This window comes from Apteryx rowi, unplaced genomic scaffold, assembly GCF_003343035.1.
Source record: "Apteryx rowi isolate R43461 unplaced genomic scaffold, aptRow1 scaffold_209, whole genome shotgun sequence".
In the NCBI taxonomy this organism is placed as follows: domain Eukaryota; kingdom Metazoa; phylum Chordata; class Aves; order Apterygiformes; family Apterygidae; genus Apteryx; species Apteryx rowi.
Window position 1 is genome coordinate 676,921 of NW_020448408.1, and position 26,082 is coordinate 703,002.

Here is a 26,082-nt window from a genome sequence, read left to right on the forward strand (position 1 = left end):
CCTGGCATCTTGGCTGTGAGCCAGAGAGGCACATAGTTGCTTGCATCCCACTTGGCCCTTAAGTCTGGAACAGAGCTTTTTTTGTCCCATCACATTTAAAGAAAGATCCAAGGAAATGGCTTTATGAGGGAATGGGTTGAAACACCTACCGCAGGGAATGCACTGGTGTTTGTGCACTCTTCTCCTAGCACCCAGCTTAGAGCACTCTTCACTCAGCCCACTGTCCTCTTGAGTCCCATTTGGCATCCCATGCACTGTCCCTGCCCCCACAAGCTCTAACACAGTGCTTTGCTTTCTAGAGCAGCAATGAGCCTCAGCCCCTCTGTAAACACTTGTCCTCAGCGTTTTCCATTAGCATTCCCTTCCTCACACTGGCTTTTCTGTATCTTATGCTTCAGGCATACCCAAGTGGCACAATGCAGTACCATGCTGGAGAAACCTGAGCTAGCTGTGAGGAGTAACGCCCACAGAGGGCATGGCCATGCTGTCCCAAAGGCCATGTAGCCTTCTTATGGTGCTGTGAGGCTTTACTTGCTCAGCAGTATGGATTTCAGTGCCACAGCCAGCTTATCAGTGTTGCCCGAAGGGAATTCAGTTCCGCACCATACTGCAAAGTGTAAGCTTTTTCTCAGGCACCTAAAACTCATCTATGCACTGAGTGGGGAGCCAGGCTGCATAACATAGATATTTTGGAATCTTAATGCATAGGTAGGCATACAGATGTTGGTAGGATATGTGAAATTTGGTATGAAATCAACCATTACTTAATCCCCCATCAATGCTCCAGTAAAGAAAAACAGTGGTGAGAAATTCTGGTAAGAGATATAAAAATTAATTCTAAAACTAGGCAGTATCCATGGACTTATAGGTGAATATGAGGCAATCTTAGTCCAGCACTGAACTTGGTTTGAAGGGAGGTTGTATCAAATGTTAAGTGATAAAACAGAAAAGCAGTAAACAGATCACCAAAAACTTGGTATTCTTACCCTGGATTTCCAAAAAAACTAGAATCATGTGATCACTCTGTGTGCATGTTGGTCCTATCCTAATAACATGTTAATTTATCAGCCATTTTCAATCACATTTTATAGAAAGGTAAAGATTTTATGTTTTACGAAAACATATGGCTAAATGAAAGTCCGAATCTGATTCTTCTACCGAAGCTGCTGTGTGAGTGTACATGACTGGATATGAGGGAAGTCACCCAGGAGTTCAACCTTGAGACAAAGATCCATAGAAAATCCTGTTTTATTGGTCCTGCTGCTCATCAGACAGCTTGCTGCCACAGGCACTGTGGACGCCGGATGCCTTGCCCAGTCCCAAAGTGAAATCTAACCACAAATAAGGGCAGTGTCATCTTAAGGTCCTCAGGGCCCACATTCCAGCCAGATACTTTATTTAACGAGAGACCTACAGACAATGCACAGCGGTGTGACATGAAGGCCATACTGCCCAGGCTGTGGAGACACGCTCTGCAGATGCATAGCCAGCCCCACTCCTCCGCCCAAAACATGCGGCCAGATGGGACTCTGCGCGGTACCTGCAGCAGGTCAGGCTTGCAGTGCATGTTACCATGATGCCCATCGCCTTTGGGGCCCTCCAATGGCCCTGCATAACTGCACTGCTACCCCAAGAGAGAGGGAGACAAAGAGAAAGAAGAGGAAAAAAAAGAAAAAGAAAACAGCTCAAAATAGAGCCTACTGGTAATCTTGGTGACCTGATGTATACTGCAAGTATTTTACTTAATGTTTTTAGCATACATGTAAAACATTGTTCTGCTAATGCAACAAGGGCTATGTGAGTATATGTGAAGATCTACAAGATCTTCTTCCTAGTCCACATGGCTAGTATTAAGTAGACCTAGAAGAAATACCATAGAAATCTTTACTAAGTGGAATTTTATTCAAGCAGACTCTTTCTAAGACCAAAGCCATTACAGTTTATAAAAATGATGAATCTGAGCATTTCATTAATAAAACACATGCAATGAACCTGACACAATCTATTCAGGACTTCATTTGCTGTGTAAAAATCTTGTTTTGAGGTAACATAGGACAGCCACACAAATATGGTGTAAATTATGTTTAAATGGCATTTATAATGGAATATTTAAGACAGAGGTCTAGGGAGTGCCATATCCAAACCTGCTCCCCTGTTTGCAGACCTGAGTAATACAAGATATCTCAGCCTTGTTACCTTGAGTCCTGGGTCCCAAACTTTGGGAATTATTTAGATAGATTCTAGATTCTTTTCTGCAAGGAGTCTTTTCAACACTCATATTTTCCTAAACCACTAACGCATGGTTATCCATATCACCAAATCTAAAGCAGTAGCTACCCAAGCTTAGTAGGAAATTAGGGCCGCCAGATGGATTGGTTAGTAAAGGAATCCTATGAGAAAATAATTAGAACAAATTTTTCTTAGCCAAGCTTTTAACTAACTTTTGGGTGTGCAAAATAGTTTGTCCTTTTATACTATGAATGGATATAGATACAGTCAATAATGGATGTGATTATTATACAGCTTGGGAAGAGCCACAGCTTGAATACCAGGCAGACACTGAAGGTAACTGCTTTATACTGTGACCAACATTTGCCCTAAACAGTGGAGAAATCTTTTCTGAAAAGATATCTCTGTTTTCCTGCCTACTTCCTATGTGACACCTGCTCTTTCCTCATACACACACTAGCTCCTACTTCTCTGCTACCTGGAACATTTCCCATCACCAAAAAGCTTGTTCTTTTCTCTGAATTTAGTACCACTTTATCTATTTCTGAGCCTCCCTCTTCTTTCCATACATACCACAAAACTGTGCAGCAGAGCCAAAAGAGAGAAGGACAAGCACCATGTTCAGCTTCTGCCACAGGTCCTTAACACAGATATAAAACAGAAATGTATATTTAGCTGTAAGGGAACTCCTGCTCTTAATCAAACTACAGGGAAATCTGAGTTGGGAGTTTTACCTAGTGTTAGCATTAGCTTGATCAGAAATAACATATGGAACTGATCATGCTTCTGAAATTACCTAACCAGAGTTTTCTTAGAGTATTCTGTCAAGCTAAACTCTCTTCTTCCCTCTTATTTCATCAAACTTCATGAAACATTGGGAACCATAAAAAAAGTCTGCATCATTTATTCAGAATATTGATTGATAACTGTAAAATGATCTGCTATTCAAATATACATGTAGAGCTAATGACATTCTGCATATCTCAGAGCTGTTAAATGAAATCAAAAACACATTGAGCTGAAAAATCATCTTGCTTATTGATGATTCAAGTTGTTTTTCTTCTTGTTAGGATTCTGAGCTGTCTTGATCTAAATCTATAGAGAATATGTATCACACACTCCAGATAATCTTTGGAAATGAGAAAACTTTGGCCTGTCTTGGGCATTACACGTAGGTACCCAGAGACTTTATCTATTACAATTCACGAGATAGTGGGAAAAACTGAATGAGAGCAATATACCTAGCTGCCAAAGGAGCGTGTGATAAGTGGGTAGCTAAACACCCAGCTAAGATCTGAATAAACTAGTCAAGGTCACCTCCTACAAGAATAACCAAGAAAACAAAGCCAAGGCACTAGGGCTCTTCCATGTACTTTTTGGGGCTGAAGCTCACATTCATCAGTGGTTCAAAACCTTTTCTCTGTCTTCTGTGTTGAAAAAATACAAGCAGCAGAACTAGCAGGACCAGAGCTATAAGTGCTCCTCCAAGTGCGGCTCCAACCGTGATAGCCCAGGCTTCAGTTTCTTCAAGTGAACCTGGAAATATAGAAAATCTGAAGTAAGGACTGCCCATAATTTTATTTCTCAAATCACATGGGAGAAAGCAATATCACAGAGTCTGATAATCATTACTACTTGCAGGGCTAAGACATCCATTGGCCACAAGGACCACCATGTAACCAACACACATAACAGAGCCAGAGACATTTTCTGTCAGAGAAGTCTGCAGCYGAACTTAAACTTCGACATTTCACACAAATGAAACAGTTGAGAATGAGAAGAATGAACAGTAACAAGACAAAGAGACTATTCTCTTATTTAATTTGGCCAAAGTTATGAATGATTTAAGTAACTCTTTCCTTGATGACATCTTAGCATAGTGGTTTCCAAGCTAATTTGGTCCAGGGAAAACCTTCAAATTTTCCTATAGGCCACAATGCAACGTATTGCCAAACTTTTAACTGAAAACACTACTTATTATGGTTCTGCTGACCAGCTATGTATGCATCATATCCTCTGATCTTGAACCACTGTTGGGGAACTACTGTCTTCTTATATAATATTGTTCATTTCTACTGTATAAATAAGTCCATCCCAGTTCCACTTGGATTAATTATTTTATTTTATTTTTTTAATTAATGCTYTCAGAAGATTTGGGCAAGAAATTCCTGCTGTCCTGTTCTGAAAAATGCTACAGATACTGAGATGTCAGTTATAAAGTCTGACTCAAACAACATTCAGGAAAAACTCTCAGAGAAGCTTAAGGTATTCTCAATATCTTGAAGCTATTTAAACATAAGGGCTTAAATCCAGAGGGCTCAGGGAGATGTCACACATTGACTACAGAAGTGACTAAAAGTTGTGTGCCCCAATCTGCAGTGTCTCTCAACAGGAATGCCCAAATTCAGTACGAAGCCAAAATGATTTATTCACTATTCTTCCAGCTCTCAGATGAGAGCCAGCAATGTTATGTGTGTTAATCCCCAGTTAGGTGGTTACATAGAGTAGAATTATCAAGTTATATATTTAGAAGAAAGAGAAGGGTTATAACATAAAAACTTCATTTTTTGAACATTGACCATCCAAACGGGGAATAGAAATGCTGCTTCACAGTGAGCTAATAATTTACTTAGGTTGCAGTCAAGAACCAGCACAATCACAAGCTGTCTTTGCTACTGCCAGTAGTGGTAAGTGGTGCCCAAGGGGCAGCAGCATTTCTGAAGAAGAAGAGGGTACAGTGGTCCAGAGGGAGGAAAACTGAAATTTATTAACAGGTGAAGTTGAAATGTTCAGAGGAAACTCTGGGGACATCCCTGAGAAAAGCACTATATAGGCAGCTAGCATGCCTCAGGTCAGGGCTCGCCTGTATGAATGCAGCCTGTGAAGGAAGGACAGGGGATTTCAGTCTTTGGCAGTCTGTAGACCTTTAAGCAGTTTCCGCAGATTAGAACCAGAGATACAAGGTAAACACTTAGAAGAATTTTTTGGCCAAGTAGATTAGATAAGCACCTACAGCCTCTCAATGGACTACTTAGATGGAGAAAGAAACTGCTCACATTTAATTTTTGGTTAAGTAAATGAAGGATGTCTTTCATGCATTTCTTCCACTTGTGCCTTTTATAAATGATTGTAACTTGTGTTGCAAATTTTGAATTTTGTACAGAAATACTGGGTTTTTTGCTTTTTGTATTGATCTGGTTTGTGTCAAAGTTGATTTCAAAAGAACAGACAAACCCCGAGGCAAAACACAGTTATGAGGAAATCTTTAAAACTGGGGGTTTATAACACAAAGCACCCAAATACATTCCTCCAGAGTATCCAAAGCTTAACAGAGTGCATCTCTAATGAGTTTTATGGCACAGCATAATGTGCGAAACAAGTATTTTCTAATGACCAGCATTAGCCAGACAAGCTTCCTGGCAGAGAGCCTGACCTCTGACAGATTAAAGGATGCTGTAACAGGCATAAACAGTGTTGGGAACAGGAGCCAAAATCAGAGACTCCTCAGTCCCAAAGGAGCATGCTCATCAATGTCAGAGCAGTTTAAGTCAGTGTATTTCGCTGCAAAGCAGGAGCAAACTCTGGGCACGCTTGTAGTCACCTCAACTTACCTGGTGAATTTTAACTACCTGGGCTACAACAGGATATCAGATGCATGTGATTGCTGGTGACCAGGAGAATAGACTCATGCTTTTGTAAATGGTGCCTTATTTTCCAAATTCCTGTGTCATTGAAAACTTGAGCTGTCACATCATTTGGCCTGGAAGTACCTCCATATCTCCAAAACATACCTGGCAGGTCAATGGCATAGGTGTAGCCAAGCTGCTCTGCAGTGAGGAAGAGTTGGTCATTGGTCACAGGAGGGAAAAAAGGGACCATGTTGTACAATCTGTTGTGACCGATCGGGGCCAGCTCCTCAGGCCAGGCATTGTCAGGAGGGCTAAATCGTTTCATCCATTCATCAAAGATGGCGTCAGTAAAGGAGTGAAGAACCTGCAAATTCAATCAAAGGCATGCATATTTATTAAATTCTCTCTCGAGAAAATTGCACAGTTGGTCTATGCAGATGCTGAGCATGAAGCATGAGCATGTGGAGGTTGGGGAGACACCAGTAACCTAAGAGCTGTACTGGCACACTGCAATCTCCCCTCGATAAGCACAACAGTTATGTCATCAGAGGACAGTGTGGGACTCAAGCTGCAACTCAGAGACTATCTCAGCTTGGTCCCCACATCCCTCTTATCTCCCCAGGGATAGTGAAATTTTGCCTGCCCTTGCCTGGGCAGGGCACATGTCCTGAAGGACCTGTTGGGGCTGCCCCACTGCTCCACCATGCAGAGTTGAGACCTGGGGACAGCTACTCACTTTCACTTCAGGGGGAAGCAGCTTTTTAAAGAGAGAGAGGGGCAGAAAGAGAGAGAAGAGAGAGAAGGAAGAGGGTAATATAATTTAGGTGGGATTTACAGAACAGGAAACCAGCAAAACTTATGAGAATGGACAGAATTAAACTACTGTCTAGGATATTTTACTATATACTTTCTTGCTCTTTTACTGTTGTTCAGTGTGAACTCTTTCTCCAGATCGTCATTTTGTAAAAGTCAGCTTTTTACCCTTGTTACAAGTTACTCCGAGTAGCCAGTGCACTGAAAAGTCAGGGCATTTATTCAGGTTACTTTCCACACTTTCTCTTGAAAACCCTAACCCAGGAATTTAGGCTCAGATGAATGCAATGTGAATTGCTAAATAGCTTCGATTAACCTCGGCTTCATTTAGAGACCTGTGGGTGAAAACTGGCTCTAATGTCCAAGCACTTCTTCAGGGAAGCAATGCTTAGATTAGTCACTGGAGGGAGCTCAAGACACTCGCAAGAAGAAACAACGCTTTAATGCACGAGTGGCAGCCGGGAAAGGGCGTTTTAAGAGGGAAAGAAGCTTCACAGAAGTATTGTAGAATATGCCTAATACTGTGGTTGTGTTCAAAGGCATTAAGTGCTTTACAGGTGCAGAAAGGCACAAAATCTTTGCTCCAAAGCATATGCTGGAAGCTCACAGCATGTCCACAGTGTGAAGAGATGTGGATCATTTGAATGCTGTTGTCCGAATAGTTATGACATGTTTGCAGTATCAGGCAGAAGGGAAATCCTTTGCTTTTCCTCTCTGTATATATTTAAACTTGATATCATAATATCCCTCAGCTGGAAATTAATGGGTAGGTTCTTACTCTCAGGTAAGGGTCCACCGAGCTCATTCAGGTTAATCTGCCTCTCGTACGTATTTTATTCTCGCCTCTGAACATGTCTGGAAAATTGCAGCAAATTGGATTCTTCACAGTCATTTTATAGCATTCCACCAGCACCACAACTCTTGTTACCCACAGATTTGATCAAGTCCTTCCCAGTAAGTTTATAGGTCTATAAAACTCTAGTTCAAGAAAGTTGTTTCCAAGTTGAGTTCAGACAACTATTATATATGTCCGGGGCTCTTCAAACTCATTTCTGGTGTACTTTTGTTTTTTACTGACCATCCTGGAAAAAATTAGTCCTGAAAATGTCTTAGGGCAAATAATCCTGTGTGTAAAAATAGAAAGGACAGTGAAATAAAGATGTCATTGTGTAAGAAAGGAATTAATGTAGGAATTCAAGAATTATGAAGGAAATAACTGGAGAACCGCTATATAAGTAGTCAGGCTAATTTATCAAATTATCATTTTCAACAGAAAATTACAAAATTGCAACACTAAAGTAAAGAAATAAATGAATTCTATTAGAATTTTTCTATATAATCATTGTGGTTTAATCTAACAAAGAAGAAAAAAACTGGCATGAATTTATTAGGCAGATGAATTGTGTAGCAGAGTCAGCTGCTGGCTTTTTATTTGCACGTTGCTGTTTGTGCTGTTCATTGCAGTGTGATTCTGTACTAACACACCAGCAAAATCCCATTATTTCTATTCCCCAAGAAACCCTGAAATTAGATGTGCTTCCTCTTAGACTGTACCTTAGAGAGAAGGTTTTTTTTTTAAAAAAAGAAAAAAACTAGTCAGTCTACTGTCCAAAAATAATTAACCTAATATTCAGTTTTTCTTGTTGCTGTAAAATTGTCTGGTATAAGCCATGAAATTTAAATCCTACCTGATGAGAGGATTCTGGGCAATGTGACTTGGAATAGTACTCTTCTCCCTAGAAACCGATTTTTTGTTGTACAAATCATCCTGAGATTTCTTCCTTCTTTATTTGACCATTATGCAGACRTGGCAGTGTTCAAGCAAAGAGAAGAGAGTTCTCATTTTGTATGTAAAGCACCCATTTTAGGGGATTCGCTTTACTTCTTCCATTCTGCAAATCCCTGGTGAGATAGCTGCCTTTGAATCACAGCCAGTTACACTCGCATTGGGGAAAAAAGACATACCACAAAGATGGGATCATTGGCGGCCGCGTGAGGGAGAGCACTGGTCCCGTTCAGGAAAGAGTGAGCCAAATTGTGAAGGCTCAGCATTGACGAGTTCGAGGTACCATCTGCTTTATTGAACCCTTCCAGCGCATTCCTGTGGACAGATAAAAAAAACGTTAAGCAACCACGTCTTGTTCACAAACACACGAATGGTAAATAAACATGACGTAGCTGGCTGCAGAGGAGCCAAAGGACAAACCTGAAACTGAAACTGGAATTCCGAAAAAACGGCGGGCTGTCAAACTCCTGCAGGGAAAGGCAGTTCCTGACGTCCTCCAAGGTAGGCAGCTGCCGGCTGGAGCTCCTCGGCGGCCCCCTCCGCAGCGGCCCTTCGTCTGTCCCATTGCACAGCGTGACCAGGCGGTTGTAATCATCCAAACTGAGTGGAAAATGGAAAAAGGCACAAGCTAGGATAGGGCGATTATGCCTGTTTGCCTTTTTCTCCCCCCACAGTGAAAGAGAGGCCTCAGCCGCGTGAGAGGGCAGAGTTTACGGCCAGGCTCACCGTGGGAAATCTCTGTTTGCCTCCAGGGGCCTGGAAGCTGAAGTTACTGCAGAGCTGCCATCATGCCCCGATACTCAGCAGCTCATTCAGAGCAAGAGTCGTTAGGCTCGTCCTCAGCAGAGAGGACATTTCAGAAATAGCAAGCAAAGCTCCATGCGGGCCCTCTCCCATCTCACCATTTTGGAAGAGCAGTTTTTGGCAGACAACCCAAAACAGTTGAAACATTTGGTCCTGAGTAAGGACTAGCTTTTTAACTTTTAGCAAAGAGAAAAAAACATGGAAGTCCCACTGTGGGGTGGGCTAAAGAAATGCAAGGAATGATAGAAAATAGGTTTTCACTCTTCATTCCTCATCCTTATTAGCAGAAAAGTGGCTGCATCCTCTTTTTCAGGGCCTGGAGGATAAAAAGTCCTGCAGTTGCAGCAGTTGTCTACTAGCTAATGAGAGGGAGTCCTTTATATCAGGGAGATAAAGAGGGAAGGAGAAAAACAATGTAACAGTTGTAAAAAAAAAAAATTCTGTAAGTGGTATTCATTATAAAATGAAATGGCATTTTCCTAAACTGCTGGGGTAAGAAAAGTCCTTCTGTTTAACCTTGCAAGACAAGAGTCCAGTCACTTCAGTTTTCAAGAAAAAACAAAACCCTATTTATCTTAGAGAAAAAGTAGGGACAAAATATAAAGCTAACTGGTGCCTAAGGCCAGTATTTCAAGTAGCTCTTTAGGTTCCCAGAGAAACAGACTCTTTTCTGAAGAGCCCTGAACTTTCAGTACCTCCTTCTGACCTCATACTGGCCCCAACCTCATAGAAGAATATTATATGAGTATTATAACCAACAGCATCATATGTCATAAGGGCCCAATCCTGCACATGAATCCACCATCAACACCCTGCATTTACCCAAATTGCTATATACCTACAGATAGCTGGTAGCAAGATAGTGACTACTTTTTTTTTTTTTTTAACTTTGTTATCTATGTGAAAACTCAGCCACTTTGAAGTCAACCTCGAAACTGCATTAAATATATCAGATTTAAGATCTCATGCAATGCAAGGAAACAGATTTTTCAGCCTACCTGCAACTTGTTCCAAAATCAGCTGTGTATTACAGAGAACCAGCATGCTGACATTTCTCCTTTAAAAAGATACTTGCAAATGTGGCAAACTCTTAAAACTTTTGTCAGACTCAAATTGGCTGAATCAACTAAAATCCTGTACTGAAAGAATCATCCTAAAAACATACTTCCATAATATCAGTGGTAAAACTTACATAGCACAATCTACATACTAACACATCTTGAGTCCCAGTTTTAAAAAAGCAGTCTTGGCTCTTTTCCTATCATTTACTCCCACTGCGAGAGCAGTCTGAGCTGCCAATAGTAAATGAAAAAACAAGATTTGGTCAGTATGCAAGTTTGTCCTAGGCATTCTCTTACCTGCTACAAACTATTTGCCAGAGGGAGAATTTGGAGTCCGGGCTGATTAGGCTTGGGTCATCTGTCCGGGATGCTCCGAAGAGCTGATCCGTGCACACATCACACTCATTTCTACCTGTGGCAAAATCCCAGTAGGGCAACGCAAAGGACTCATTGCCAATCAGTCGCTACAATGGAAAGAAATGCGTTAGTAGGGAATCACCTTTAAAGGAAAGAGAAAAAAAGCAGTTCCCCAAAATTGTTTTAGTAGATATTCTGTATCCTGCTTTTCATTTGAAAATGAACAACACTAACTTCATAATGCCGCTCCAACTCTTTTCAAAATATTGTTGCTTTAAGTCAGTCCTAAGAAAAATATTGTCTCTAGTTACTGTACTGTTAGATTGCCAAGTTAAGCAATTTTTTTGGCCAAGTTAAGCTTTCTACCAACTCACTAACCAAATAGGAGAGCAGAAGAACAGATGAATCAAGCCTTTAAACAAGAGATTTTATGAGTGAAGTAAGTGGGCAATGGGTAAAATTGTATATGTGGTTTGCTTTCACTCCAGAAAAGGTAACCCTGGGGAAAAATCTGATTTTTTTTTAATAGAAGAATACAGTGTATTTGCTTGTTAGATAGGATTTCATGCATGCAAGATCCTGCAACTATTTTGATACCAACCATTTTCAAGGTTAAACTGCAGTAATGCTGCTAATGTAGAAGTAATACAAATGTGAATGCTTAGCCAACTGAGTGTCTGGCACATTAACATACATTGCTTAAAAAGTCTATACCTAAATATATGAATGTATTAAATGACATTGTTAAAGGCCATAATATTTGGAGTTGCTTTCCCTAAGCTGGTGTCTTCAAAATCAACAGGCAATATCTGTCACCAAGTTTTGCCTTTAATTGTTGCTTTGATTTTATTAATAAAGAGTGTTACTTCACATCTTCTGCTCTTTGCTGAGAATATATAGGAAAATCTCCATGATAACCTTCATGTAATTGTTCAGAGTGAAGCCCCTAACGTGGGATCTGGTGTATCTTCATCTGACTGTTAACTCCATTTAAGTTCTTGTTCCTCTTGAAAATGTTCACAGTCATCTTAAAACTGCTCAGCACCTTGAAAAAACTAAATTAATTTTAAATGAAAAAGGACCAGTGAGCAAATACACTTGAGAGTAGGTTGTGTAAGAATCTATCCTAGGAAATAGCTTATCCTTGGCTAGCTGGACACAGATGTATAGCAAAAGAGAGAAGCTACATGAAAAATAAAAAGGGTGTTTTGCTAACCTGTAAATCTCTTTCCAGCAACAGCAAATGGTACCTATGCCAAGTAACAAAGGCAGGTCCTTGATGTGAGAAATCGACAGCTGTGAAAGGGCGGCCAGGTCCTACAAAGGGAAGGTATAATGAGCACTTCAGTACCAAATGAAGCTAGAGAGAAAGTGACCACTTTCTTCTATAGCCTGTATTTGAGTCAAATAAAAACCTCCAGCTCTGCGTCTTTGGAAAAAGCACAGATCAGAAGCCAGAATACTTACACAGGATTAGTGAAGCAAAGTCCTCTTTGGATATTAATTTCAGCTTTTCTCAAAACTTCACATTCCAAAAGGTTTAATATTGTGAAGACTTCTTCTCATTTTAATGTTTAAGAAACAGTCTTATTGTCTAAAATCTCAGCTCCTCTCTAATGTGTACCACATTGTCTCATTTTTGTGCTCAGCAGCAAGACTTACACATTCTGTTCTGTTCTGTTCTGTTCTGATCTGTTCTGTTCTATTCTATTCTATTCTACTCTAATCTGTTAAGAGAACCTTAACATTTTCCATAACCTGCCAACAGTAATTCAACATGTCCAACATGCCGCCTTTTTTTTTTTAAACTGGGCTGGTTATTTCTCTTCAGGCTTGTGCCAGCCCCCACTACAGAAGCTCCTGAAGGAACCAGCTAAAATGATGAGGGTTCTCTGCAGTGTTTTGCAAGGAGGTGAAGTATGAATCTGCAAAGAGAAATTTGGTGGGTTTTGCTGCTAAGCATTTCAGATCACTACACTTCTCACGATTGTTTCCCTTCCTGGCCCTCAAAAGTTCAGCAGAAGAGCTGCCCCCACATTTTAGGAAATCCTTGAAGAAAAGGGGGTGCATTGTTTTCAAAATGTGTAATGACAAGCTATTTTTTCCTTCATTTAGCCAACCAATTACTAGTGGGCACTGACACCACCTTTTTCCCTCTTTTCAGATAAATTCCTGTCTTAGAAAAAACAAGCTACTTGATGTAACATAGCTTAGCCCTAAGTGGAAAAAAAAACAAAAAACACAAAGCCATATGTAATGTCTTAATGCATGCTTTGTTCATAAATACTGTTTTGCCAAACAGATTTGTAATGGTTAGCCATGTTGTTAGAATTAAATCTCATGCTAGATTTCAGACAAAATACAGATTTTGTCTTTTTAGCAATCCAGCAAAATATGAGGTTTCTCCTGAGGTTCACAAATAAACCTAGTCTTATTTTCTTACATGACTAGATATTGATTCTGTAGTGTCCAACATGCTACAACAGCTGTAATCTTTCAAAAAATAAAAAATAAAGAGAGAGACATGCCAAAAAGCTGCTTCCACAGGAAGAGATCCTCAGGCAGGAGCCATTTGATCCTGCTCGGATGTTTCTCTGAATACAAAGGAGCTTCACAGCATTTGAGTGATGGCATTGGAGTCAAGCAACTCTCTCTAAAAGATAGGTTTTGATTGACATCTATCTGACATAAAAGATGTTTCTGAAGATGAAAATGGATCCAGCAAGTTTTAAAAGTATAAAAGTATGTTTTAAGCTGCAAAAATTTTCATAAAGGATGCATAATAGACAGATTTGGAAGATTTTCTAATTAATCTTGTATTTTCTATTCAAAACTAATCTCTTTCTCTTCTTGCTCAAGTCATCACAAAGATATGAGAATTTGAATATACTGATCTCTACAAAGACTGGGCTGCTCTATTGGCTGACTGTTCATCTCACTCAGATGGATAGACTTGAATGCTAAGCCCCACAGCTTGGATGTAGGACTGCTGGGTAAAAAAGCCATACTGCTGCCTTCTTCTTTGAGAGCTGGGCTCTGTGAGATGGGGCGGGCATAGATACTTCATTCCAGAAGAACAATGACAACTAAGAATCCTGATTTGGGAGAGGAAGCATGGAGTTAGATGACCAAACCTCCCACCTGGTTAGGTTTTAAAAGCTGACTATGGCTGGCCAGGTGAATCCCATCCTTAGTGACTTGCTGAAAGCCACAAATGGAGACTCAAGGTCAAGCAGGCAGAGAGACTCCAGTCTCTGAAGTCTCTGGATGCTACCTTCATCAGTGCAGAACCCTTTTCCCCACTGTTGCTGCATCTACCTTGTAGTCTGTATTAGGAAAGTCTTTTTGAGGTGAATCACTGGCCACATGTCAGCTCACCCAACAGAGTAATCTTGGAGCACGTGAACCGCCCTCCCATCAGATGGAAGATGCACCCAGGAATGCAGCATCAACTCTTTTACTCTACAGATCTGTTCCTACTGGGCCTCACTGGTTGCTAAAGTAACACAGCCCTGTTAAGCATACTTAGCTTTGTTCAACATTTATACTTTTCACCCTTTTCTTTACATGAAGGACCTCTTGGATAAGAAAAGCACTAACCTAATAGTGTGTCTCTGACTGAGTAGTAATGAAGCCAAACAAAGTAGTTATAGATACTACAGTTTACAATTTGTGGTTCATTTCCAGTGGGACCAAGCAGACTCATCCAGTGTTGAGTTGCAATTACATAGTCTGGATGAATGGTAGTCTTTGCACGGTGTAACGCATCAAAGAACTGCTCTCTCTCCTCTGCAGTCAAGGAATGGATGTTCTTCCTGAGAACTGGTTGCTTCCTCTCATTGCAGTCAGGGCCAGTCCAGCCGAACTTGCAGTCACCACAGTTATAGCCAGCAAAGTTTCCTGAATTAAGAGGGAGAAAGCATCCAGGAAATTATGAATCAAGGAAAACTAACACTGAAATGCAGAAAAATTAAGAATTAGCGTTCCTTTTCTCCCCAGAGATTTCAGTTCCTGGAAGGGACAGCAGCTGAGTGGACTGGCAGCTTTGCAATTGCTTAACTAGAAGGATGGCTCACTTCCCAGAACCTCAACAGGGCCAAGAATCACAATCAGCTGATTGGGGAGGGAAAACACTAGATAATAGGCTTGATGCCTGAAGGTGCTGAGAACGCTGCAAAGGATTTGCAGCATGAGGATGAGGATTCTCACAGAACAGAGGGTTAAGCACTTCAGGTTAAGCACGTGATTAACTGCTTTGCTTGATTGGCTCTCAAGTACTCCCAGCCTTCCAGGATCAAACCCCAAAATTGGTCTGCTCATGTGGATCTTTAAACACAGTAAAAAATCCACAAACAAAACAAAACAGTGCACTTAAGGACAAAAACCTATGAAAAACTAAAGTCTATTAACAGCATTTCTGAGACCCAACAAAATCTAGGACAAGCACCAGGGGTGCTGCTGGTCACACTTTAAGCATTCTTAAATGGTGCTGAAATAACAGTCTGAGAAACAGTACAATACCATAATTCCCTGTTGGCATTTTTTCTGAGACAAGTAATCAGGTCTGCTCTAGGCTATTAACTCAGATTCTCTAATGTGGTGGAAGAGCCCCGGAATACAGAGCTTGCTTTAAGCACAGACACCATGGCCTCTTGACTACAGTGGCAGACTGCCAAAAATAGCAGAAAGACCCTGCTGGAGCATAGTAAGCTTTCTTTGACTTTGCTGGAGGAGATGGAGAACAACTGTTCTGGCAATGCACATCTACCTCATGCCTGGACACAGGCAGGCTGCTGGTGTAGGAGGTGTGTAAGACAGTGGGCATTGCCACAATGGGGAGGAGGGAGAAAGGAGACAGCCAGGGCTCCTCTGGGATCTCCACTCAGTTCTGCAAAAGCTGCACTGAAACTTTCTAATTCCACACCCCTCCCAAATACACACACTCAATCCACAATGACCATGCCAACTGCCTTCCAAAAAGTCACAAAATCTCACTTTCCCCCCCACATTTCAGTGCTGCCAGTCCCAGGACAGGCTAATGTGCAGATGGGAAGTGGCTTATGAAGTGTTCCTGGATGGGTAGGCTGCAGTGTTGAGTATAGAAGTGTTAACACTAAAATAAGATTTCAGATCAGCAGAGGCTACAGAGCTACAGCTTATCAACAATTTCAAAGACCCCCAAGGTTATAAGGGGTGTTGCCACACAGGTTATATAGCTTATGGCTAGCTCCAGGATAAGGACTGCTGAGCTGTAAGCATTTGTGACAAACTCCTGTGAGATCTACCAACGGGATATGAGAACTCTTAACTTCAGGTTTGAAGAGCTTATGAGGCTATGGGATCAATAGATTTACATGCTTTCATGAAGCTTAAGACCAGTAATAGGGTTATGGACCACAGGGGTGAAAACTTAACCTGGGTTTTGCAAAGCCTGATGGCACACAATGAGGATGGTTGCCAGGCAAACAGATTATGTTTCATCCTGATGGAGGCAGGAGTGGCTGGGTTAGGCTAGGACTGAAGACACCAGAAGCTAGGGGTCTGCACTGGTTTAGGGGGATGATGACTTATTCCAGAAAAAGCAAATAGTTTATAGCTTTATGAAAGGAAGTAGGAGTGCATAGATATGTTATGATGGTGAGGGCAGGGATTAAGATGGGGGAAAGCAGCATGGCAGGTTGATTTTATCCTTATGTCCTGCAAGTCCCATGGGAAGAGCATGACTGCTGATTTGAGTTTGGGTGTACTCCACTGTCTATATTCTTGCTCATTCTTGACAATTCAGCCTAGCTGTTAGTCTGTCACATACTCCAACCTGCACTGACCATACGACAAATCTTCAGGAATTCCCTACAGCATTGCCTAATTAGGCCATGTATATTGCATGAGCAATTTCAGCACATGATTCATGAACTTCTGAAATTAACTTATGTCCCTTCCCACCCAAAGGTGCATTTCAATTCTTTTTAAGAGAGGATTGGCCAACCAGGAGTTAACCATGAAAAGATTCTGTCAACAACCTTTTGTGAGACGGGARATCACCCTTACAGTAATTCTAATAACCCATTTACTTGCAGCATTGGATAAGCATCACATTGAAACATAGCACTAACAGCTATAGCACCAAAATTAATGCAGGACCAGGTTTGTCCTGTCTGGTCTTGGTACCACAGTGATAGTGATAAGACTCTACAAGTCACTTTTTGAGGCTCTGATGACACCTATTTCTCTCTCAATGAGGGCTCTTCTCAATTGTCTTCTGAGATCACTTTATCAGACAACATCCATATCTTAGGTATACTCTATGTCTCCTCAGGCTATGACAAGCAATTTGCAAAGGCCTGAAATGGTGAGTCATCTTGGGAAACAAGCTTTTCTCCATGAGCATGGCCTCTGGAGCAAGGTGGACCTGTGACTACATGCCTGCTTTCCTTGGGCAGGTGCTAATCATATCCAAGTGAAGCTCTGTGGGTTTTCTCCCTTAGCAGTCTAATCTATCAAGTAACCAAAGAGGTCCATTCTTTCCACCACTCCACCAGATACTTTTCAGTGGGACATGAGCTCTGACTGAGCAAGAAAGAGAACTGGAGTCAAGGAAGAGACCGGCCATCAGGAGGACCCAATCTCTTGGCAAAGTGGTATTTCACACTGCAGTATTTCTGCTAATTGGGTTGGAAATTTTTGTAACATCCTCTGGTCAACTCGGCAAGGTTCTATTATCAAAAACACACACAAAAACACTTCATGAGATGAAAGTCATTTTTGTCATTTTTTTTCCATATATCACAGCACTGTTGCTATACAGAAGCCTAAAGGCAGAGAAGCTGATGGAGGCCTGTGGTATTTCCCAGATTGCAAGTAAGAAGGTTTGCAGAAGGCAGATCCAGGTTTTTATGTTCTAGCTAAGGCACTTTTCAGCAGTTGTTTCGTCTTCCTAAAGCGTTATACCAGCCCATTGGTCTGGCAATGATGCGTTGCTGTTTTCAGAAAGTTCTTTTACTACTTTGTGGAATTCCCACATAGTAGCACTGTGAAATGTATGTCCCAGTCTCTTACAACTTAACTTCAGTGTCTGCTACTCTGGTGACACTGTACCTCAATGGTATGAGGGCATCAGGAGAAGCAGTCTTGCATTATCAGGATATAGTGCTCAGCTGACATTTACAGCAAGACAGAGACCCTCTCAAGGTTTTATGAACACTGGGACCATAGAAACAATGAAGGATTCGTGTCTTCGCATTTTTCTGCCCTAAATGACTAACATGTAGCAATTCAGTGCACTACCTCTCTGAGGCTATGCAAGGGACTACCTAGGTTCTCACACTTCTTGCAGTTCCTAGAGAATACAGTGCAGAAGCTCACACTGGCACACAGATGGGAGATAATGTTACAGCTGGGGTCCAGATCCTCTCTGTGTATAGACACAGCTTGTTCCACTGTTTCTAGGAATGATCATTGCACTGATGCTGGGCAAAAAAAAAAAATCATCTGGGGTTTCTTCCCCACTAACCCATTTGTCTGGAGATGGTATCACACCCCTCAGGAGCTCTCTTCTTCTACATCTCTCCTCACCACCATTAATGGTGCTCTTTCCCAATAAAGTTGAATGAATTTGACTGTGTCTGTAGACTCTATGGCCATACTAGTTCTCTCCTTGGGTCAGTCCATGGACAGGACACTGAGAAAATGACACTTCTTATGACATGACACTTCTTATTTGTTCATACACTTCAATGGCATATGGTAACACCAGTTGGCACACAGTGCTTTGATTCCTTCTCAACCCCAGTGATTGTCTGAGCTCATAGACAGACTTTTCTACCTCTGAGCAAAGCCATAGCACGTGGTTGGTCTTCAGACACCGAGAGTAACACAAATCAATAACTCTGTCTACTCAGTGTTGACAGTTTAGTTACTTTCTTCAGTAAAAGTAAACCCATCTAACCCTCACCCTCTTCTGTCTTGTTTTCTTGTACCAACACGAAATCTGTCTTGCCTCTTCCTTTCATGGAGAACAGCTAATACGCATCATTTATCAACTGGGAATAAAGGACTTTTTTTCAGGGTTCTTCAGCCACTGCATTAACACAAGGGTTACACTAGATTTGAACCACCAGTGTAAAGCAGTATCCCAAAGAAGGGATCCGGATTCTTGCCATATGAATCCAATGGCTAGTTTTCCTGCAGTAGGGTCACTGGGCTCTGCTTTTGGACCTAGTTTTAGGCTGTAGTGAGGGCTGGATTTGAAACAGTTATAATTTAGTATATTCTACAGCCATGTTGCCCTACAACAAGTAAATGAAGTGTATTTTATAACTATTTCATAAGCTCACTTTTGCCTAATGAAAGGACAATCATGTCAGCTGCTAGGCTTAACTGGCAACATACTTACAGCCAAATGATAGAATTTAAATCTTCTCTTTGCAACCGGATCATATATTTTATGGAAGTGTGAAAAGATATTTATTTCAATTTTTTTTTCCTAAAAACTTCCATAGACAACAAATGGAATTAGTTCAGAAGTGTTTTAATACTGAATTCTTCCAAATGGAATTTAATTATCCTACTGAAATATTGCTTTTTGCTAATTAGCTACAAGCACCAATTTCCAGGGTCTACTAGATTAATGCATTTTGTCTAATTCAAAACATACAGCTTCTTGAAATACAAATGACCATCTTCCCTTCACAGAGTATAAGACTGTCATGGAACTGTCAACAGTTCAATTCAATTTAAGAAATTTATATAAACTGAATTAATATTAGGAGTATCTAAATGCATCACAGAATACATACAATGGATTCAAAACTGGTATTAAACAAGTACTAATAGCTCTTTGCTACATCGCAGCTACACTCATGCCATAATCACAGCTCTTTCTAGAGACTGTATTTTTGCTGCCGTCGGCACATTGAGTGAACCATGTGCAGTAAGCAGTATCCTGATAACAGCCTTACAATTGTCTTCTGGATAATGGTTCTTTGTATAAAAATTGGGGAGAGGAGCTGGATCTTTCTGTTTTAATCTCTTCTGTTGTATTTGTGCCAATTAACGAAAAATTAATGTACCTTATCTGCTAAAGCCTAGAAACGGATGAGAAATGCTTTTTTTTTTTTCTTTTCCATGGAAAAATAAATGAATTTCAGAAAACTATCAAAACAATCTGGTCTCACAATAACCAGTTATCAGCGTTTTTTGGGTTTGGGGTTTCTTTCAGAAATGCTCAGCACCCAGACCTGGATGGATATGATTTTAAAGAATTGTTTCTTTAGTGAACAGCTACAGCAGATGGCCAAATTTTCAGAGGTCCTTTTATCTGGAGCTTTTAATTTTTTAGTAGAAATCTCAAAYGGAGTCATTTATTGAGAGATCTCTAGAATTGTCTTTTGGAAAATACTGGTCCCTGTTCCTCACAGCTCCTCCAATGAGCCTACTGTGCAACCATGAACTATGTGATACAGTTAAATGGCACTGTCTAACCAAATATAATCAAACACATGGCACTTGGAATTCCCATAGCTATCTTTTACACTATATCTAAAGTGTAAATTAAACAGTGCCAGGATGGCACTGGAGCACAACCATCTATATCATTAAACTGTTAAAGAGCCTTGACATGGGCTGGATTTCGCACAGACCAGGAATGATTTCAAATAAGTGGTTTGCCTGTCACACTCATTTAGAAAACAAGAAACTTTAGTAGTACAGATGTGCACTGTTCCATGCTCCTTTGAATGGGCATATTTAATTTACTACCTTAGATACCACAGGCTGAGAAGCCTAATAACCACCACACATAATACCTTTTAAAACTCTGGTGCACAGGCAGCCAACTAGTGTATAACACAGAGAGAAAAAAAAAATACACTAGTAGACACAGACTCAATCACCAGTATTACAAAAACATCAAATCTAGTTCAATTCCCATGCTGTCATAAACTTCTTAGTGTTCTCCTAGAAAAGTCTTTGCATTGCATTATCAAGCTGATCACATCAGAACAGAGCCCAGAAAACTTTTCTTAAAATTACCATTAAGGCTTACACCTTAATGTTTTATCACTGCTGTACTTACAGAACAAGGAATCTAGAGATCTCTCAATAAATGACTCCATTTGAGCTTTCTGCTAAAAATTTAATAGCTTGAGATAAAAGGACCTCTGAAAATTTGGCCATCTGTGATAGCTGTTCAGTAAAGAAGACTTGTAAATCATATCCATTCAGGTCTGGGTGCTGAGCAATGGAGAAGGAGGAATACAACAAGCAAAATAAAAACAACAGAGTAGAAATGCAAAGAGAGAAACCACATTTAAAGAACTGAGGAAAACGGACAGCCCCGAAGGAAAAAAGGAGAATGAAACTACATTACATTCGAGTCACATAACGTAGGACCCAGTCCTGCAAATATCAAATACTGGTGCTTATCTCTAGTTGGACAAGCAATTTAAATTAATGTCTGCCTATGGGTATGACAACAGTGCTCCCCAATTTACTCTCGGATTCTGATCCCCTAATTATTCAGACTGCATAAATGTTAGGGTATTCCCATATGCTTTAGTGCTCTTCTGAATCGGGGTCTGTGCCATATGTGATACCTACATTTAGTTTTGGAGGTATTTAAGAACACTTAAAAGGAAATAAAAACTATATTTACTATTTTCTGTAAAGTGTCTTAAAATATAAAGAACTACCACATGAACATTTTAAATCTAGGCAAAGAATGAAATAGAAACATATTTATACTCTGAAATCTTCTATTATTTTAGATGAGCCTCAATAATACCATCTATCCATTTAGGTCATCTGCCACTACCTCTCTGCTTTCAGTTGATAACAACATTGCAAAACTTAACTATATGGCCTGAAATTTTCTGCTGTGTGTCTTCCTCAGACTGATTTGGGTTTTGTGATAATGAGAGGCGAGGTAAATTTCAGACAAAATAGGTGAGCTACTTCTGACAATCAGACTGAAAGAAAGTGCACTACTTTTCCCATGTTAGAAAATTCAAACAACTTTGTTTCCAACAAGACATCCCAGGCTGCATTTGAAATCTATTCAGCAGGTGACTTTTGTGCTACAGCCATACCTTTTGCCTGGCGTTCCCAATACTGTCGCTTGGCAGCCCTGTGAAGCACTCAGGGTGCTGGTTCCAGGGTCATTTTAACCTCTTTAAATGAGGGTCCTGCCTTTTACCCTGCCCTGCCCTTGCCTTCCTATTCCTTCCCTCATGCCAGCACTAGTGAACTGGTCTCACTAAAATCCAGTCCTTCTGGCCAGGTTAGCCTTCAGGCAAATCAGTTCCCTGGTCCTATTTGCTTCCCAACACACCACACGCAGGCCCACATAAAGGCAAGAGTGGGACTGAGCAGCTGGAGATGGGGAGGAAAAGGGAGCATTGCCCTTCTGGTGGTAATGTGGACCTGTTTGGAATTAAAGTGAGGTGTAGTCTCAGTTAACAACCCTGGAAAACACCCCGGCTGGACATCAACACATTTTCCACGCAGGGATATACCATTCTGCAAAGTACCACTGCAGCAGGAATAAACATGAACAATGCAAACTGATCCAGGTTCACAGCACCAGGTTTAGCAGTCACAGAAGAACCAGGTTTGAACACAGCACTGAAATATCCAAAATCCTCTGGAAAAAGGTGTTGCGGGAGCTACAGGGAGAACTCTAGGGGAATGGAGTGAAAACCCAAAAGAAAGAACATGCTTTTTTAACCCTGTTACTCTGAAAGCCAGTACCTGCTTTACTCCATACAAGGAATATCCTGGCTTGGTCATAAACTTGATCGAATTCTTAGGAAACTGATAATATTCATAGCCTTCCTGATGCCTTACCCCATCAGGGACCTTTCCAGCCTTTGGCCCTGCCTAGAGCAGATCTGTCCATCCCCTCACCGCCAGCATCCCCTCTCACCTGTGCACTGACAGCTCTGACTGAAGAACTTGAGGGGCCATCGCTCCCGGTCATCCACATTTCGAAGGGTGTAGGGGCCACTCCAGGGCTGAGCATCCGCGTGCACTCCCTGACACTGCCCTTTGCCCTGCAGGATCCCACACACGTTGTCTGGCTCCAGCCCCCACGCCGGGCAGCATCGCTTCAACCGAAGAGCCTCCACCGTCATACAGACACGGGGAAACTGTGCCTCCACCCCAGGGGAACAAGAGTAGCTCAAATAGCCCAGCAAGGCCCCAAAGAGCCACCCATGAGAGCCCATTGCTCCTGGGTGCAGGCTCTCCCTCTCTGCGGGACTTCAGCGAGTGGAGCGCAGAGATTTTCTCAGCAGGACAACCTGGCTGCCTGGCCTCGCAGCCGCTCCATGCCCCAGCCAAGTGGAATAATTCCCCTCACTGCTGAGGATGCTGGTATTCGGCGTTTGCTTAATCCTGGTCTCTAATTGCCTTGAATGTGGTTCAAAAGACAGGAGTTTTGGCTCTGTGGTGCCTGCCTAAAAGCCCCGGCTTTGAGTGAGGGTTTATATAGAGGTTGGGAGAAGCCCTCATTAGAGGGATTAACGCTGCACAAATCCTCGTGTTTTGCACATGACATCAACAGCAGAAAAGACGCCAGTGTGAGAGCAAGTTCTGAGGGCTCTGGCAGCTTGTCAAGAGGGTGAATGCCTTGGTTTTATTTCTACAGGTCGTGTCTGTCCGTCATGTGCTTTGAGAAATTGATGATCTCATTTTAGCTGAGGTGGCTAGAGAAACAGATTTATTCTTTTAATCCAAACCCTGAAAACAGATGATAGATAGAAAGGAAACCCCTTCTTTTTTCAGTTCATTCACTGCAAGAAAGTACTTTTCACCAAAGAAGCAGCAGGAGAAATGAACTAGCAGTGCAGAGGATATAGGAGCATCATTAACAAAAATTAATAAACCTAACAGTAACAGCTTGGGATGGAGACTCCATCCACTAATGGCAGAATTCCAGTGCTTATACTGTAGTATTTAAGTGGTAAGTGGAGACGGATTCCTTTTTTAATAATATTTTTGCATACACAATTAATTATTTAATAGTTTTTAAAAGATGAGTGGTATTTGTCTGCTTGATAATCCCTTTCCCCACCATTACTCCAGAGATTGTTATGGGGATGGTCTGATTGCTAGCCTTTCCGAACTGTCACAGCTGAGCATTTATTACCCACCTGGCAGGAGACAGTCTGTAAGATCAATACACACACACCAGACACACAGACGAGCGGCTTTATTCAGAGCATCTACAAAATGACTTTAAAAAGCTGCTAGCATGCAGCAATTCTTGCCCACAATGCAATTCTTATGTGCTAGAGGGATAAAATGAATAAATCAAAATAAACTAGTGATAAGTCATGAAAGGAATATGAAGCAATACTCTTAGTTCACCTCTACCACGTAGAATAAAAACTTGCATCTCCCAGTATTTCACTGAAGTCTTTCTCTATCTCCCACTCTCTCTCTTTCTCTCTCCAGTGTTTAGGCAGTTTTGTAAATAGATATAATAAAAAACAGCTGTGCTTATAGCAGTGGTTGTGTCTATACTATTCAATATTTTCATGGATGTTCAACCACATCATTCTAGAAGTCTGTTATCTATGCAACAGATATTACCATCACACAGCTAAGGACTTCATCCATGCTGCAGACACTATAATCAGCACTTTCAGGCTTTCAAATCATTATATCAAAAATCTGTTATTTGCCAGACACATTCAAATGTGTTTCTACTCCATCTATGGAAACACAAAGCCAATTAGCAAAACCATGTAATCTAAAATACATTTCAACTCATCTCTCTTAGGATCCAATTTACCTGGAACTGACTTTTGTCTGCTGCTCTCCTTTACACAATATGTGAAAAAGACAGAAAGCAAGCCTAGTGCTTGGAAAAACATGTTGAAGAAACTCTGAAATTATAAATGGGGGCACTAGCTCAATACCAATCTGAGCAACACAGCTTCCCTGTAATACTACACCTCCCCTGAAAACACATCTCTGACATGGGAAAGATCAGTACACGTAGAAAGGCGAGACATTGTCTTGAAGTGGTTACCAACACACCATCTTAGAGCAATTAAAATGATCACTTTACACATATTTACTGGCATGTCCAAAAAAGAATCAGAAAAAAATGATGGAGTACAGCTGGCTGACTGAATCCCTAAATTGAGGTGTCTACCTGTAAAATGTGTGTCTGAGCAGCCATTATAATCAAAGCTGCCTCAATCCAGAGACCCATACAAAGGTGGCTAGTGCCATTTGAGATCCCATATGAGGCAGAAAGAGTGAGCACAGAGAAAGGCGAGGTACTGAGAAAGACAAGGCAAGGTAAGGCAAGGAAAGTGTTTCTAATGTAGTGCAAGAGGAAGGGGAAATGATTAATTTTCAGAGAAGCTAGATAAGAAAGTGGAGAAAAGGAATAGTAGATAGACATATGAAGATTACTTAGTTAACAGGGGAAAGAAAACAATAACAAGTAGAACAGTGTAAGACAAATACTTTTTCTTGTTTTTACTCCCATCACAACTACATAATTTTACAAAACTGGGAACATGCTATGGCATGCAGTACTGGTATAGATATAGCATTAGTCTCTAGTCTTCAGCAGCACATCCAAATTTCAGGTGCCCAGGGAGCTCAGGAGGTGCTCCATGGTCTATGCTTTCTCACATGTGCATGTGTCTAGCGCTGGAATAGCCTCATTTCTTTTGTCCTTGTTCAGAGACAATTCAAACTGACTTGCATTAGCCAATCTGCTCCTGCACAGCTAGGTATGTAGGTATTTTCCGCCATCAGTGTTCACATGTAATCCTCAGTTAAATGTATTTAACCATAAACACCACATTTGCATATACTTTTTGTAGAAAAACACTTCTTTGTCATCTTACAGTGATGTATCGTTGTCAGTGGCAATCAGCTCAGTCATCCACAAATAGATACCTAGTGCTTTTTGAGATGTCCTAGGATTTCTGAGACATGCTTTCCTCCTTTTCCATTCCTCCTCCCAGCTGGGCTGAGCAAGATCATTAAACCTGTGTTTCACATGTTGCACTTCAGGCAGGGAAGTAATTCCACTGGGCGTGCTTAAAGAAAAGAATTACATAAGCAATTGGTTACATCAAGACTTCAGTCACTGGTTGCTCCTCCTCAAACCCCAGCATCTTTATTCTTATGTCTTTTGTATCTTTCCTTCCTTTTTCTGCATTTTTCTTTCCATCTGAGGCACAATCTCTCCTATCTTTTTTTTTCCCAGCTCTTCAGAATTTGAACAGTATTAGAGCTGCAGGCATTTGGGCTGCCTGGCCTGAGATTTAACTAACAGAACAGGACATGGAAAACTGCTGGACATGACATGACGAATTGCTGGATGGGGCAGAAAACAGGGTAAGAAGCTGACACATTTACAAATAGCACCATGAGGAGT

The 26,082-nt window shown here is 41.1% G+C and overlaps 1 protein-coding gene across 1 annotated transcript; it reads right to left on the minus strand.

The window, feature by feature from the left end:
- Window positions 1–3,364: 3,364 nt before the first annotated feature.
- DCT (dopachrome tautomerase) lies at window positions 3,365–22,900 on the minus strand. The gene is made up of 8 exons (XM_026064091.1): window positions 22,600–22,900; window positions 14,280–14,579; window positions 11,896–11,996; window positions 10,620–10,786; window positions 8,878–9,057; window positions 8,637–8,772; window positions 6,021–6,222; window positions 3,365–3,765 (listed from the first exon to the last, which is right to left on the minus strand). The coding sequence occupies exons 1-8, from the start codon at window positions 22,898–22,900 to the stop codon at window positions 3,584–3,586; spliced, it is 1,569 nt and encodes a 522-aa protein (XP_025919876.1). The 3' UTR covers window positions 3,365–3,583.
- Window positions 22,901–26,082: the final 3,182 nt, after the last annotated feature.

Bases quoted from the DNA above. Each gene is read 5' to 3' on its own strand.
- DCT (XM_026064091.1), bottom strand. From the start codon at position 22,900: ATGGGCTCTCATGGGTGGCTCTTTGGGGCCTTGCTGGGCTATTTGAGC. The intron at 9,058-10,619 runs GTAAGAGAATGC...TTTTCCACTCAG, and splicing joins TGGCAAATAGTTTGTAGCAG to TTTGGATGATTACAACCGCC. The intron at 6,223-8,636 runs GTATGTCTTTTT...TTGAATTTGCAG, and splicing joins CCAATGATCCCATCTTTGTG to GTTCTTCACTCCTTTACTGA.